Raw genomic sequence first — 16,994 nt, 5'->3', positions numbered from 1 at the left:
TTAGATTGAGAGGGGGGACACCCTGTCCTTCTGTAGATGTGAACGGCTCATTGTAAGGTTACAAAAACACAAGAAATTGTTTGTTCATAATGAATATTATATTGCATTTTGCCCGTAAATCCACTGAAATCCTACACTCTGGACCTTTAATGCTACTATAATATTGCAGTAGGTGAATAAAATGGTTGCACCTCCACAACTTCAGCCCTGGTAAATGCTTTTGACATGGATAGATTAATCCAACAGCCTCCTGATTTGATGTTAATCACAAATACTTCCAAAAATGGAGACATTTCTTGCCCGACAGTGCTGATCTGTAGCCATTTACCTCTCATGCAGATGTAGCACCTGTGTTTGCCATGAGGTTGTGTACACACAGTGGCCCACTAACTGTATCTGCAGATGTTTGTATTACAGACTCAGTCAAGCTGTTAGCGGAGCTTTTTATCTTGACCTCAGAGCTCCGTTGACTTCACTGCGTCCTCATCCTCTTCTCATAAAACAGTATTTGTTGATTCCGACGTTAATAAAGGACTTCTGGAACTAAACACTTGCTCTTCAAAGAGGAGCACAGTAAAGATCCTCGGGGAAAGCGGTGACCTTTTCCAGAGAGGGTAGGGCTAAGTCAGCATGAAGGCACCACACCTCAGCTCCATTGAAAAGGCCGGTCTTTTCAAACAGGCAGATGTCATATCCTCTTACCTTTTTTTGTAGTTTTTTTTTTTTTCTCTTTTTATTTCTTGTTGCTCTCTTTTTCTTTTTGATGATAACATCAAGATCCTATGCTGATTTTTGACCTGACAGACAAACAATGACATCCACTGGTGTCATATCTAGGACATTTTTGTAAATGCTCCCCAGCCTCACCTTGGCCAGGCATCCTCTGACCAGTAGTTTAATAACCCAGTGCAGATCCTGGTGGCCACACATATTTAACTTATTTGTAATATTTACACTTCAGAGACATTTCCAGGAATGTTAATAATAATTTCATTGACCATATATGTAATTGTATCTTTACAGGCCTTCCCCCTCCTGTCATAATATCACAAATTCCTGTTGGACCCTCTGTGCACTCAGCCCCTGCTTTCTTCCTGTCTGTGTTTTCCACTAAAAGAACATAACAAACTCTGGTCCACTTAGGCCTAATGCATTTTGTGCAAGCTAAGATTGGGTTGGATGTGTGTGCACAAGTGTGTGAGGCTAGGTGTGGAGGTAATGGGGGTGAGCACGAGGTAAACAATGACTCCGCTCACCTTCCAGAGGGCTGAGTGTTGCCTTTTTTCCCAGCATTTAATCCTTAGTAAAGGCACATGTGCGTACGCATACAGTGACTAGCTTATGGGGCTCTAAGATCACATTGTGACACTTACTGTATATTGTACAGCAGGTTAGTCAAACTCAGTTCCATGACACACATAGGCATGTGAATGCTTACTACATAGAACAACACAATCCGAGGTGACAGCAGTGTCATGGTTGATATTATGACAGCACTTAAACATGACACTCTTGATCAGTATTGCGCGGCAAAAATTAAAGAGCCAAGCAAAAATGTTCTATTTATGCTTTTTGGAAAAGGTTTTAGTAATCTCCATGGTTACCAGACATCATCCTCCAACCGCTGAAGTGACTGCCTCATCGCAATGTGCGACAGAATATGATCGTTACTGTGACAGAACAATATCTCTCCAATATGCGGGGGCCTACTTGGTTTATCTGGTGGGTTTCTCACAATTGGAAAGGGGTATTTGTACGGATTGGCGAGTTGTAATAGTTAACAGACACTCCTCTGAGTTTTGTTTTTCTAATGACAGACCCATGCAGAGCTACATGCACAGTCCCAGACTCATGTAGACTTGACAAGAAATTGCTCAATGTGCGTGCACGTTCGTGCATGCTCACTTGATGATGTTTAAACGAGTGGCCTCAGCTGTTTCAACAAGTTAAACAATCTTCGCAAACACAGTAGACAGAGAGAAGTAAAGACCCAGAGAAAGAGGGAGAAGTTGAGAGAAAGATAATTCTAGGTTACAAACTTCCTCTGGGATATTTTTCTCAGAGAACAAAGAATTCATCAGTGCTGGTGCTTCTTTGCTGTTTTTCCTTTTTTTTCAACAACAAAAAAATTAAGTTGTTTGGTGGTCTTATAAAATCGCAGCCAAACAGAGGGAGACGGTAATTTTATAATGATAATGACTGAACTCCAAACTTGACATGACGGACGCCCCAGGGAGAAGACTGATAGAAGCAAACCACAGACAAACAGGCAGCGGAGGAACCGGGGGGGTGCGGGTGATGAAGGGATGAGAACGGATGAGGGTACAGATTGGTTCTGCTTCAGCTAGAATGTGACCCTAACCGCATATTCAAGATTGACTTACCTTTTCCTTGAAATTTCAAAGCTACCCCTATGCTTGATTATCTCACATGTGACCCCGTGGAACTGTCAGTTTCCAATTTTTCGGTGCAAAAGGATGTTCAGATTTGAAGACTATACTTAAACTATTTTCCATCTTTTTGTATCAACTCGTAGGTGCCAATCAAAGTAGATGGGCTACCAGCTACAAGCCCCACGGTAGGTTCTGTTATGCCTCTTGTTTGTTTTTTTACTTGCATGTGTGTGCTTGTGCACAGGCCACTCTAGGACATCTCAGATGAACTCAGTTCTCTGATGCCATACTTGACTTAACTTTAATTGGTCTGAGCTGTACTTTGTCACGCTTAGCTCAAGATCCATTTGCCCTAGCTTTGTCTTTTTCAGCTAAACTTTGCCTCTCTTAGCCTCACAGTTTTTCATCGGCCTCATCTGTCATTTGTTAGCTTTGTTTGTTTATTAAAGGTTCTAGGGTTAGAGTTGACTAGACCAATAAAACTATTCTGTAGCTGACAGCTAATGCTAATAGCTGTTTAAGTAAGTGTGACAAATTGTTGTTTACTGAAGAGTTTAGCTCAGGTCTGACAATGACCTCAAAAAAGCAGCAGCTCTATAAAGCTAAATCTGAGACAACCTTAACCACTACGTATGTGCTTTAATGCCACTCCCTCCATGTCCCCAAAGACCCAAAACACGGACGAAGCAGCCCGAAAGTGCCCGGACATCACAGATCGTCTGAGGCTCCTGGAGCAGGAAGTAGCCCGCAACAGAGAAGAATCCGGGAAGTCACAAGCGGAGGTGGAGAGGCTAATGGCAGCTCTGAGGGATGCTGAGATAGACAAATCATGCAAGGAAAAGAAAATTGCCGATCTTGAAAGGTGAGGGTCAAATATTCAGCCACATTCATATCCATCACAGGACACCATGTGGGTGTCCTCAGAGAGCCGTGTCCTTCCAAGTGACCGGATCTTTGTAAGATCTCAATTCATTCCTAAGTGCTCTATTTATAAAGGAGTAATCCACAAGACGTAAACTGTCTAGATTGCGTCCTCCCAGCACTTGAAACCACTTCCACGCTGTCATGCTTTTCGTCTGATGTAATCGCACCCTAGAAATGCACACCGTGACAGATGTACATGTGTTTTTTCTAATCATTTGGCTTAATGTTTTATTGTTTGTTTTTGTGTATCAGCGTCTGCAGACCTGGGTAAGTAGTTCTCAGCGTGCCTGTTTGACATACCATCATACCGCCGTCACCGTCCGTAGCCATCACTCTTGACATCATGCCATGACTGTTGGGCTAAAACTTTCCCAGGTATAAAGTTGGAAATTGGGGCATTTTTGGCTCAAATCTGATTCCCAGGAAAGCTCAGATTTGACTATCCCAGCGGGACAGTAAATGTACAACGCGTTTATGGCAAACAATCCTGTCACAGCAACAACACAATGAGAGACTCTATATGTTTACCTGATGTATATCACTGGAGACCTATAGACTCTCTGTTGTGCTGACTCCTGCGAGGGTTCTTCACATCTCATAGCTATCTTTAGTGCTCTCATGTGTGTTTATCCTCATATCATACTGTATTTTTACATGTGTCTCTGTAAACACAAGAGATAGGTGGTTTTTGCTTCTGACTGTACGTTACCACCAATGTGTACATTAAGTGTGTGTGTGTGTGTGTGTGTGTGTGTGTGCCTGCCTGTGTGTGTGTGTGTGTGTGTGTGTGCGTGCGTGTGTGTGTGTGTGTGTGTATGTGTGTGTGTGTGTTTGGGTTTGGCAGGCAGGCAGCCAGCAACATGCCAGTGGGAGGTGGTGTATCCAGCCCAGACACTGGCTGTTTATACTACTCTGTTTATTACTGGCACAGTGCTACTCAATTATCATCTGATTTATGGATTGGCATGGTGCTCACATATGTACCCAAATGAGTGGTTGTCTGATGCCAACACAGAGGTACTTGTATGTGTTTGCGTGTATATTTATTTCATCTTTGTGTGCGCGCATGTGTGAAAAAGAAGCAAAGAAAGACACATGTTTTTGAATGTGCGTTTGCATAAAGTGTGTGTATCTTTAACTTGGATCAGCTGCAGGCTGGCGTGTCAGTGAATGTAGATTGATAGTCGGTGGTTTCTCTTTTGAGAAATGTCTGCGAAAGAACAATTTTTTGACATTGCATTGGCCCATCAGGTGTGTTAAAGCTAGCTATGTTCATGAATGGTTTCGTATGGGCCTGGATGGGCTGCATGTGCTGGATCCAACACAGTTTCCTGCCTCATTCATTACCCGTTTTACAGACTCTCTGCTCTGGCATGGAAACCTTGTGCTGACTCAAACTGTGTGGGAACGCATGAGCATCAAGTATAGTAGGGATACAGTAGCTCCCGCATAGTTTGTTCACACAGTCTACTCTCTGTTTCCACGCGTGCATGCATGCGTCACACCACTACCTCAACATGTGTCTGTTGCTCACATGCAGCTGTCACCGGAGTGGACGCACATGTGTGTGTTAATCTGTGCTTTTGGTTACCGTGCACGTTGTGTGCGCAGCCATTTGCGAGGCAGGATTGTTTAGAGTCAAGCATTGGAAGAGTTTCTTTCACCGCAGCTCGTCCATCTTATCGGGGCTGCTGTCTCATTAGTGTCAGCCAGTCACTCCTATCGGTTTGACCCCTTCTGTCTGGTCAGCACTCACAGTTCAGGGGTCACGTGCAGGTCAGCTGTAGGTTATCAGAGGACGATCCCCTGCAGTCAAACACTGCCATTATAAACATTCATATATAGAATAGAATAGAACATTTTTTTTTAATGTTAAAGCGCATGGACACATACTACATGCACTATATAAGTGCATAGCTGCTGGGGAAGCAACAATTCTAGATTTTGATTGACAGGGACTGAAAATGTAAAAGTCCTGATAACCCACATTGATTTGAAAAGCCGTTAATTACACAATATTTTGATATTTCAGCCTGTTGTACTCTTAATTATCTATATTTATTTAATTTTCCTCACTTAATAACAGTTGCTCACAGAAAAAAAGAGTGAGAACAGACACCGCTGAGCCTTTACAGTCACAAAACATGTGATGTTTAAAATGCAGTTAATATTGAAATCAGTTAATTTATTCAATTAAGTTTAAAGTTGTTGTAGTTAAAAAAAAAATGCAGTTTTATTAACAACATTTAACATAATTACAGACTAGAGTCCTACCGATACTTGATTTTTCGGGCTGATGCCGATACCAGTAAGAGGAAGTAAAACGTTCTTCTAGCGATATTTTGGCTGTTATGCACACATTTTCTTTTAAATGATCCCTCAAATGTGGTATTCACACACTTGTGACAAAGATATGTAATGGAGGCAGATATGTTTGCATTTAATTTGCTTTATTTTCTAAAATAACATCAGTGCACTGAAACAGTAAACTTACTGGGAATATGATATATTCCAAGTATCTTTTTATATATTATAATCTGTAAAAAGAAGAGTTTTCATAATTGCTCAATATATCGGTCGAAACTTTAATACAGACATAAGAATATTGCATGTGTGTATGTCTGACAGATGTGATATCTGACAGGGTGGGCAGTGTCTCGGAGTGCTGATTGGACTTCTGTGTAAGACTGTGCGAGATGCGTCTGGCAGAGGATGAATGTCTTTTTAATCAGACTGTTTCTGTTGGAACTCGGTCAGATGGCCTATTAACCGCTATCTGGATGGAGCAGATGAGGAAATAGACACTTTCTCATCCAATTGGCAGTGAAGCAGAGAGAGTCGAGGATGAATGTAGCCAGAAGGTCATTATCATAAATACCTTCCAGCACATGGAGGACTCACTCACAGCTATTTCATAGCTTAGATCTCCTGGTGATCTACCATAAGCCGTCAGAGAAATGCATGAGGTAGTTTAGTGTTGGTGTTTTATTTGCTTTAATGTGTGTAGGTGTAGGGCCAAACTTATCTGTGATCAGAGACACCCAGAAGGCTTTGTGGAAAGCATCTGTATCTGCTGTTAGCGCTAATTCTAAAAGTTAGTAAAGCTCCGAAAGCCTCGGTTACACTCTGCTGGAGCATTTTGTGCAGATGGGGTGGACAAAAATGGAATAATGAATTCATTTCATTTCATTAGTATGACATAATAGGAGTGAATCATTCTTACCCTTTCACCATGCATTTGATTAAGTAGCAGTTGCAGTGTTTGCCCTGTAACATTTTTCATTTTTTTTTGTAATTTATGTAGTTAACGTGTAATTCATTCTCAGAAAGTACAAGAGAATGAGTCCAGTGAATGGAGGTCGTTGCATTAAAGCATCCGCAGTTACATAAATTTGAGATGTAAGTTGTGACAAAAGATTTTTTATGTTGGATGAAGATACAGCCATGTTCCTTTTACTCTTTTCCCTTTCCTCCTTACTTCATGGCTATTTTTTGTAAACTGGTTATTTCATTATTTTCTTAATACTGTTCCTGTCCTGTACTTTTAATGTTTCTGTGGTGCTGTGGGAGCTAGACTTTGAAAAAATAAATCAGCCTCCCAGTCTCACCATATCACAGCTATTGACGTGGTAAGCGCTCTGGTATGTAAGGGAGGGTTTCAGGATAAAGGAGGCGTGTGTGTGTGCGTACATGTACGTGCCATATGTGCACATGTGTGTGAGTGTGTGTGCGTGCCTGGGAGAATACATGTTAGCGTTGGGTCTGTCGGCTGGTAGGAATCGTTGCTTGTTGGCGGAAAAATATTCTCACAAACAACCGTACAAAACGCACACATATCACTTTTGGCCTTCTTCCTGTAACCATAATCAAACTCCAGATGTTGAGAGCATCAATCTTATGAAAGTGAACACACTGTATGCACGAGCTCCAGCACACACAAAACCTCCAAAGACTTTGTATATAATATTTCTGCGTGAAAATGTTTGTAAACTGTGCACACATGCAGGTGTCCAGACAAATTAAATGGGCATTTTAGCTTTGAAAATGACCCAAACTTCCTTTTTTATTGTGAAATATAGACAAGTTGCACCTGCAGCAGAGAGGAGGTGTTTCCCAACACAAATACTTAGACAATGCTCCATAAACAGAGCATCACATTACATTTTCTTACATTTAACCGCTAACTCCTTTCTGTTCGACCCTGCCACACGCGAACAGAGAATACATACAAGCAACAATGAAACTGTATTTTTACTGTGATAAGACATGTCTAAAAACCATAAAGCATCTGTTATTAATAAACAAACTTGTTCTGTTTGGATCTCTCATCACTCTATCAAGACGAGCACTTCAGACAAAACTCAAGTCATTGTTATGCCATACTTTCATTTCCCCGTGTTTCTCGTCCTCCTCTCCTTTTCCTGTACCCCTCCTCTTTTTACACCACAGAGAACATGTATTTCATTCAGATCATATCTGCCCGCTAACACATATTTTGTCCAACCCTGTGTAGTCACTGCCCTGGTGTGTGTCCCTGTCAGCAATGTAAAATCAGAGGATTTTCTTCCACTCCGCTGTTTATTAAAAGACAGGAGGAAGAATGAAGCTTTATGAAGGGAAGATAGAAATCAGATTTTCATTTTTTTTTCTGTAGTGGTTATTGCTCCTTTTGACCTTTATTTACCCAGAAAGTCAACTGAGAATACATGTCCTTTCTAGCAACACCCTACTTAATATTCACAGTTTCCCAAATTCAGATCTGGGAGCGGCCCGGTGTGACTGCAGCTTTCTGCTATTCGCTGCTCAGCAGCTCTACTGGAGTCATTCAGTTACTCTTTAGTTGTGTTTCCACTGCAGTACCTTTGGTACACGGTACCCTTTTGAACCCTGCGTAACCCCTGGTACCTGCACCTAACCCCCAGATCAGCTAAGCCAGCTGCGGTTGTGACTGGCTAGCTTCAGGTTAACCGCTGACTTTTCCAGTTGTTTTTTCACCAGAGAACAACAGGGGGGACTGGTCCCAACTCTGACACACGGTATCCTATACTGTACATAACTACCCGACTGACAGCAGATACATACTCCTAACCTTGTTTTTCCTCTGCTCTGCTCGCACTTACCGTCACTTTTCTGCCATTCTCGCTTATACACTCACTTACGCTCCACTCTCTCTCGTTCGCTCGACCACAAAAAATCTAAACACAGCACACATGTGTTTGTTTATTACGACAAGGAACCTAGCTTTACTCGAGAAAACGTCTGAGGTAGCGAGCCAGAAGACTTCTGAAATGGCAGGACGTCAAATCCTTTTAAAGGGCGCAGAGGACAAATGGGAATGCAAAAATAACCGCTCTAAAGTGTGAAAAACTGAATGGAACTGAACCAGACTTCTTGGTGGAAACAGGGCTTTTGGGCCTTGCTGGAGGGCACGCCAGCAGTTATCCTCTTGGGAAGAGAGGATCTTCAATTCCTGATTCCTATTTTTTTTTCTTCATTTCCTGAGTTCTAAAAGACAAAACATGAGAGATAAAGACCAAGAGGAAAATAATGTTAGAGGGATGAAGGAGAAAGAAAGTACAAGAGATAAAGTTAGACCGAAGAAAAAAAAAACAAAAAACGTAGCAGTACTTTGACAGCCAGGAATAAAGCGGAGCTGCTTATGTTGGAAGGCGGCTGTGTGGAGTGCTCCAGGTGAAAGAAGCAAGAGGAAATGTGAAAAATTACTTATTACGCTCGGTTTAGGAAATGGCTGGACTTGTGCACAGTGCTCTTTCTTTTCTTTCACTTCATCTTTCTAAGAAGTGTCACGGCAATAAAATACTATTTTCCCCCCATGAATTTACTCATTTCGGCAATCGACAAATCACGGCTCCCCTTCATATTTTCCACTCACATGCAGCCCAACCCCATCTGCTCCTTATTCACACTCTACGTGCCCTCATTTGCCTTCACATTGGTCAAAACACTTACTTCATTTTGCAGTGATGGGTTGATGGGGGCGTATCGGCTATCAGTCTGCCGGTTTATACACCTGTACCAGTAGCGTCTGCGTGTGATAGCTGATATGCCCTCATGGCAAGTTTGTTCTCCATGGACAGGCCTCTGAGTTAATAAAAACACACACAGAGACATCAAAGGTCCGAGTATAAACAGATTCCTCTCCTCCTCCTCACTGTGTAAACATGTGTGCACATGTGTGTACGTACAGTTCGTTCATAATGGCAACAGAATTGAATGATTATCTTTATTTACGCAGGACTTTTCAAATCCCACTTGTGAGAGAGATAAAAATAACTTGTAAAATCAACAGCAGTGTCATTTTAATAAAAAAAGAAATAAAGAAATTAGCCAGAGACATACAATGACGGGCCTGATAAACTGACCAACGCTGTGTGTGTTTGTACAGGGGGAGTAATATCACGTATAAATACTGACATAATGTACCCCTGTCCTGCTCTGTCTTCTCTTATTATAACAAATAATTCCTCAAAGCTGTTGACCATGTGTGTGTGTGTGTGGCAAGGGGAGTGTGTATTAAATTTATTCATCATCTTGTTAAGTGTATTTCACATTAATTGCACCCCAACATCAGTCATAAAACCCGACACACACACACACACCTTCACACCTTCACACACACAAGGACACACACACCATTCTAAAGGCTGTGACAGCAAATATTTGCCCATATGTGGGGGCGGCTTGTAGGTTTTGCGTTGAGTAAACAGAGCGGTGTGGATATGGAATAATAATGTGGCGCGTTTTAGTAGCTGCCTGGTCGCAGCCTGTTTACAGTGTTGGAGGGTTCTCTTAAGCGCTAATTTGTCACTGTCAGCTTTCTCACACTTTTTTTGAGAAACAAAAAAAAAAGTGACAGCCAATCTGGGAGCTCAAAGTGTGTGTTTTGATTCTATTTTGAAGATATAGATTGTGTGTAAGTGCAGCTGTGTGTGTCTTACGGTGTATGGCAGCTCGGTTGGTTCATGTGTGTCTGCGAACAAGTGTATTGACTGCGTGTGTTTGCATGTGTGTTCATGAATATTTCTGTATTCTTACCAGAAGTGACAGCTTGGTAGTCTGTGTGTGTGTGTGTGCGTGCGTGCGTGTGTGTGTGTGTGTGTCATCATGGCAAATGTCCCTATTATAAAGGGAAATGTTTTGAATACTTTCATTATTTGAGTACGTCAGTGCTGGTGTTGTTTGTCTGTGTGTCTGTAGACAGATTTTGTCAGCACGATAGCATCACAACTGTGCAAGATACAGGCGCAAAACTTCAAAGGCTTGCCGTTGAGATCAAAATGAAGGCCAAGTTTGAATATGATTTTGTACCGGCCTGTGACCACTGAGTACTAACGTAGTAATGTCATAATGACTACTGAACACTTTTGTAATAACGTAGTTCGAACGAGAACATGGTGACGGATGTCGTGGCTGGTGTTCTCCCATCTCAAGATTGTCTCTAGTTATGTGTGCGTGTTTGCATTTGTGTATGAGTGTGTGTGTGCCATAAGTCTCTTGCCAAGTGAGTTTGGTAAATGACAAGATCAGGCCTTGGTGTGGAGGTAAACACACAGCCATCCTGGCTGGTTAATACATGGTTCAGCTCTGTAATCAGAACCTCAGCAATGCACAACACTGACAGCAGATTTATTATCCTGTGTGTGAGTGTGTGTGTGTTTGTGTGTTTCTGGCAGTGGCTATAGACTCGCCCCAATTTATTTTTTTCAAAACACATGCCTTGTGTGTGGGTGTGTGTGTGTGTGTGTGTGTGTGTGTGTGTGTCCTCCTGTCTTCTTATCTGTCGACTCACGTATCTATTTTTGAGCATGTGTGTTGGCATGCGTGCGTGTGCTTGCATCTCCTGTCCTCATGTGTTTGTGTGTTTTGTTGCTGAAAGATTTACACAGCAGTGTCTCACCTCCATCGATCAAGTCTTGTCTTGTCCCAGTCTGTCATGTTACTAAAGACTAGACGTACGCACAGCACTTCTCAGTTTTACTGTACTGAATGCAGCCCTGCTATTTTCCTGTGTGATGCAATAATCAGGCTTTGTTTTAACTTTAAAATAAAGTGAAACAGAATAGTCAAACTAAATTTGTGAGTTAAACAAAGAAAAAAAATCTACACGTTATAGTTTGGATATCATTATTATTTAATTTAATGATAAATCCCTGCTAACAAAAAGTACCACAAATCCTAACTGTTGGTTTAGGAAAATGTTTTAAAAGTCGGATGGGGCCATTGTATATTGTGCATGAGGAGTTTGCATCCACATATGGCACATACCATGGTCATATTGTGTTGAATACACAACACCAACTTTTGTTCCATGATTGGTTTACCTTTCTTTACCCTACTTCATCTGCTGTCACTCATCTATCTCTGTCTGAAGGCAAATCAAGTCTCCAAACATCCAGAAGCAGACGGTGCTGGGTGAGATGAGGAAAGATGCTCTGACTGATGGACATCCGCACTCTTTATCACAGGTTTGAATATGTGTGCGTGTGCATGTGTGCACATTCCTTGGCCTCTAGTTAGCTCTTCATCACCTCTTCATCCCAAAAGAAAGCAGATTGGCTCAGACTGCGCTCTCCTGCCCTCCTCTCTTCTTCCCCTCTCACCTCTTTTGCAAGCCGTTCTTTGGAAAGTATTATCTTATTATCTTATCCCCTTCCTTTATCTCTCTGTACTTGCCTCTCACTCCCCCTCTGTATAATTCTGCTTCCCTGAGCAGAGAAACCCCCCCCCCCCCCCGAGTCAGTGCTAAGTGGAAGAGACAGGCATTTAGTCCAGCAGAAATCAGCTCCATACGCCAGTCAGGAGTGGTGGCGAAATGGCTCACTTGGGAACAAGTGAGTGTAGTCAGGCAGGAGAGAGATTCTTCATCTACCATTTGTTTATATAATTGATATAATTTCATGTACTATCTTATGTTTCCCAGAAATAGTGTTAATGCAGATCTCAAACCCGGCCCTCAAATCCCTTGATTTTTCACTTCAAACATCAGCATGCAATTTGCAAAGTAACTAGTAACTAAAGAGATCTAAAGTATAAAAAGTATAAAGCCCTGTGATACACTGGTGTCTTGTCCAGGCTGTGCCCCAACACTTGCCCAATGTTAGCTGAGATCGGTTCCAACCCCCGCGACACTGCAAAGGACAAACGGTGACACATAAGGAATGAATGAATGAAGTTGCAGAAAATGGAAATACTCACATAGAATTTAACTTAAGTACAGCACTTAAGTAAAAGTATACTTAATTCTATCACTGGATTGTGAACATATTAACATGCTGCCATTAGCTGTAAGTTGAGCTGCGAGCACAGCTGTAAACGTTTGTTTTAGCATAAACCCTTAACATAAACAAGCGTTTCAACAAGACAACCTGAAGTATGATCATTATATGTGCTCTGAGCTTTATATTTTATGGATGAAACATAAACTTCAAAGTTCTCTCTGGTATGGAAAAGCTTTAGCATTTCTGTTTTGTGGTTTCTTCCTTTTTGTTTAGATCTCATCAGTCAACATGTGTGATGAAATGAAATGTTGAACAAATAAGCAAGACCGTGAGGAAATGTATAATATAATATATAATAAGTATTGAGAACAGTATGATTAAAGCAGCAATACATTCAAAAATATGAGCAGAAATGCTAAAGAAAATGTAAAAGAAAGCCATGCAAGAGTTTGAGTGGCTACCACATATTTTTCTGCCTTTAAAACCAGGAAAAGATCACACTTACTGTATGCCATAACACAATATAACAAAATCCAAAATCTAAGGAGATATTTCGTCTCATGTTGCAATAACAAGCCCTACTATCTACGATGATATCTTATAAATACAGTCTATATTCTTTATATTTTTGTTTGCTCAGCAGCCGGGATGCATCGCAGCCTCTACCTCGCTCTCTTTCTCCTGCTCGGTCTCTGCTTCCGTTTATCTGCGGGTCCATCAGGAACACAGCACGCTTGGAGGGAAAACACAAACAAACAGGGCCTTCCCTCATTGCTCCCTCTCCCCGTCCATCCAGGAGAGTTTATGTGGGACTCACCGATAGCATCTCTCCGCTCCATCGTCTCCATCGCGCCACGCTGCACTTCACAAACACAGAGAAAACACACATCGGAAATGTTCACTCGGAGCCTTCACACAGGCCTTTTTTAATTCTCTTTTATCTGTAACAAAGGGGCATCAGCGACACTCTATACCCCTCACTATTTAGAAGAATTGTAGAATCTCCTCTCATAATCTGGGGACAGTTAAAGAAGATATTTTTTTTTCCCACAGTCTGTGCACTTCGCTGAAACTGTATACGAAACTTGAGGGCACGCACACATACTTGACATATTTTGGAATCGTGAAATAGAAACACAGAGTTTGATGCCGCACACTTGACTTTTTTTGACAGAGACAGATGTTTGTGTCGGCCTTGGATCAGGCACATACTGAGTGGTTTGTGTGAAGCTGAGGATCATAGGTATACAGCTGCTGGAGTCATGCATTCTCTCACTCACTGCTAGTTTATTTTAGTGATTATAATCCCTCCATCAAAGCAGAAAGGGCCAGACGCCATAATGACCCTTCCCAAGGGCATTAGGTGATGATTGGTGCTGCAGAGGCAATTATCTTCCCATTTCTCCCCTTCTGTCTGTATCTCACTATTGCTCGTGCCCTCCTTTTTCCATTCTTTATATTCAAAGTCAGCAGTATTCTCTTCTCACTAATAAGACTCACATAACACACAGTATGCACTGACACAGACAGACGGACACATATCCTTCGCACACGCACACAGACACGGTTTTCTGGTCATGTTTCACTCGGGGGTCCAGCGGTGGCAGCCCCATCTCAGTGGGGTGTGTATGAGTGTGTGTGCACGTGCATTTGTGTGTGTCTGTCTGCTGGGCGGGGTCAGACCAGAACTTGTTGATTCTGGTGCATCGAATTACTGCCCGTCTGTCACATCCAATTACAGCTTTGGACTGCTGACGCACACAGCATGCCTCTGTACGGGTGTGTGCGGCTGTTTGTCGCTCACCTCCAGCTGTGTCGTGCTGACGTGACGAGCCACAAGTATCCACTTGTGATTTGGCTGGCTTGGCACTTATTTCCATCACACTCAGGGGTAATCCCATCGCTCTTATTTTAGTCAGTATCACTGAATTAGCCAACATTTTTTGGTCATTAACAGCCTTTTTTTCCATGAAGGAGCCCAGTTATTTATCATCGATAAACCTTGTAGGCTTTTCAATGGTAGTAGCCACACTGAGGGTACCAATTCAAAACAAATTTCCCCTGGCGCTGTCTGGTAAAGTGACTTTCACTTGACCTTTTTTCAGTGCTTTTAGCATATCCTCATTTTCCGTCACAATAGATTCCCCATGTGTGAGCCATGGCAATGTTTAGCCTGGAGCTCATTTTATGCAATACCAATACAAAAGTCTATTCAAAGTGCTGTCAGACTGAGTTATAACATTAGACACATGCACATTCATGCTGAGCTTCATATATCAGCTGTTTACCTGCAAGCATTCTCAGGTCACTAACTTGCTTTTACAAGCAGAGATGAGATTTCAATGTGTATGTAGTGAGGCTCAGTGCAACATCAAAATATTTCACAGTGAAGTCCGCAATTTTTCCCTTTTACTTGTTATGTTTTGAGTTTTCTTTGCATCTTTCAGTTTTTTTGTAACATCACACCTTCCTGCAACTTTTTGACAGTAGTGATGTGTATTTATTACTTTTTTTACCTTGACCAAGGGAACAATGTATGGATCTTGATGAAAGATCAGGCGTATTTAGGTGGCTGGCATCTATGAGTGGAAACAATTTGATGCAGATCCAAATAAAAAATCCAGATCAAGTGAATTGAAATACGTTTTATCTGATATTGAATCAAGATTGATTAAAGGGGACTGTTGGGCCTTGGCAGAGGTTTTGCACTCATTCTAGTTTACATTGAAAATGGATGATAAACATTCTGAGCAAGTTCTCCTCTTGCAGTACAAAGTTGTGGAGCAACAAAAAAATACACAAAAGAACATCCCCGAAGTTGAAGAATAGTTCATCTGTCTTCTGTGTCAGTTCCTTTTTTGTAAGAATAATTTAATTTGACCAACTGTAAATTGAACTGAGCTGAACTTGCTAAATGCATTATGGTTTCACTGAAAATGTTTAGAGATGTTTAAAGATGACACTTTTTTGGTGCAGTATTTCTTTTGCAAAAAAAACCATGTAATCCAAAAGATTACATTCCTACTTGTGCCATGTAATTTTCTATTCAGTAATTGACTATATTTCAAAGTATCTGCCTAACCTTGCTCGCATGCAATATAACCATTGTTATTAAGCGACTTAAACCTTCTTTCCTACAACATCTAACATGGTGTTTTTGGCTATTGTGGATTTACATGCTAAGCATCTGACTGGCCCGTCCCTAGTTTGCTCTTTGCAACAAGTGTAAGTGAACTCTTTTGTCCAGATTTGAACGTGTCTCCTCTGCACGGCTCCCACAGAAGTGTGAACGTGTGAACTCGAAAGGCGAGTCAACTTTTTGAGGAGTGGGAGAGAACGTCTGAAGAAAAAAAAAAATGAGCAAGAGAGAATCGGGGGGGGTTTATTATTTCTGTCCAGTGTTTTCTTTCACAGTTCCATCACCCAGTGTGGAGAGGGATCCTTTTCCCCCACTCACCATGGGTGTCAGAGAGGCCACACACAAACTTGTGCATGTGAACGCGCACGGTCTGCTCCACACATCCGCACTCACACACACGCACACTCGAACGGATGTCGGCAAAGGTCATAGCACTTACACACACTCTCCCTCCATCACTTATCACTCTCTTCTGTCTTGGCTGTGTCTCTTTCTTTTCTTGGAGAAGTGTTGTTCTTCTCTCACCACAGCTATTGACTTTCTTGAGCGTCTCCTTTTGTTTCTATTTCACACGGTCTGGACTTTTTGCAAAGCGTCCAACAAATGCACCTTTTTCTGTCAAATTTTATTTTGTCAGGGAAGTATTATTCCAGTGCAAAACACATTTGATGATGAGCCTTTAAAACAAAAGTATGCTCAAAAGAGAAACCCTCTCTCTCTGGCTTTTTGTTACTTTGCTTCCAACCCCCCTCCTCTGAAACCTTTTCAGCCCCCCCCGCCTCCTCTTTCAGCTTCCCAGGATGCCATGCGGGAGACGGCAGAGCGGATCAGGGAGCTGGAGAAGGCGCTGAGAGAGAGCATGAACACCTCCTCACATAGGGAGGCTCTCTGGGCACAAGAGGAGGGTGCTCGAGTTCAGGCCCAGAGACAGGTTTACATCATGTTTCACACACTGATCAAAGACACAAGACACAGTATACACACACACTCATACACACACAGATAGTTTAACGCATCCCTATACAGGAATTGTGGCCCACCTTTAAAACAGAATCCAGGTTTCAGCTCTCCTGGGAATAAAAAGGACCACTGAGGAAATATGAGGGACTGAACTGCACCCCCATGTGGCTGAGAATGTAACTGCAGGCAGACTGTGATGAATGAATTATCCTTAATCTCCTAATATGTACCTACAAATACCCTTATTACAAGGTGAATAGTTGTCCTTTTCTTCCTGTCTGTTATTTTCTTTTCTTCATAATTCAGTTTTTCATTCTGTCAACATGCCGTGGATTATAT

At 41.9% G+C, this 16,994-nt stretch overlaps 1 protein-coding gene across 5 annotated transcripts in view; it reads left to right on the top strand.

Moving 5' to 3' along the window:
- LOC115585424 (ERC protein 2-like) overlaps positions 1-16,994 on the top strand; it is a 163,593-nt gene that overhangs the window by 62,707 nt on the left and 83,892 nt on the right. For all 5 annotated transcript variants that reach the window (XM_030423771.1, XM_030423775.1, XM_030423769.1 and 2 more), the window contains 4 exons: positions 2,537-2,578; positions 3,062-3,255; positions 3,570-3,584; positions 11,710-11,803. In XM_030423771.1, coding sequence (XP_030279631.1) covers positions 2,537-2,578; positions 3,062-3,255; positions 3,570-3,584; positions 11,710-11,803 — 345 coding nt within the window. The remainder of the gene's footprint in view (positions 1-2,536; positions 2,579-3,061; positions 3,256-3,569; positions 3,585-11,709; positions 11,804-16,994) is intronic.

Source organism: Sparus aurata, chromosome 7 (genome assembly GCF_900880675.1).
Source record: "Sparus aurata chromosome 7, fSpaAur1.1, whole genome shotgun sequence".
In the NCBI taxonomy this organism is placed as follows: Eukaryota; Metazoa; Chordata; class Actinopteri; order Spariformes; family Sparidae; genus Sparus; species Sparus aurata.
This window is presented reverse-complemented; position numbering and strand designations above follow the sequence as displayed.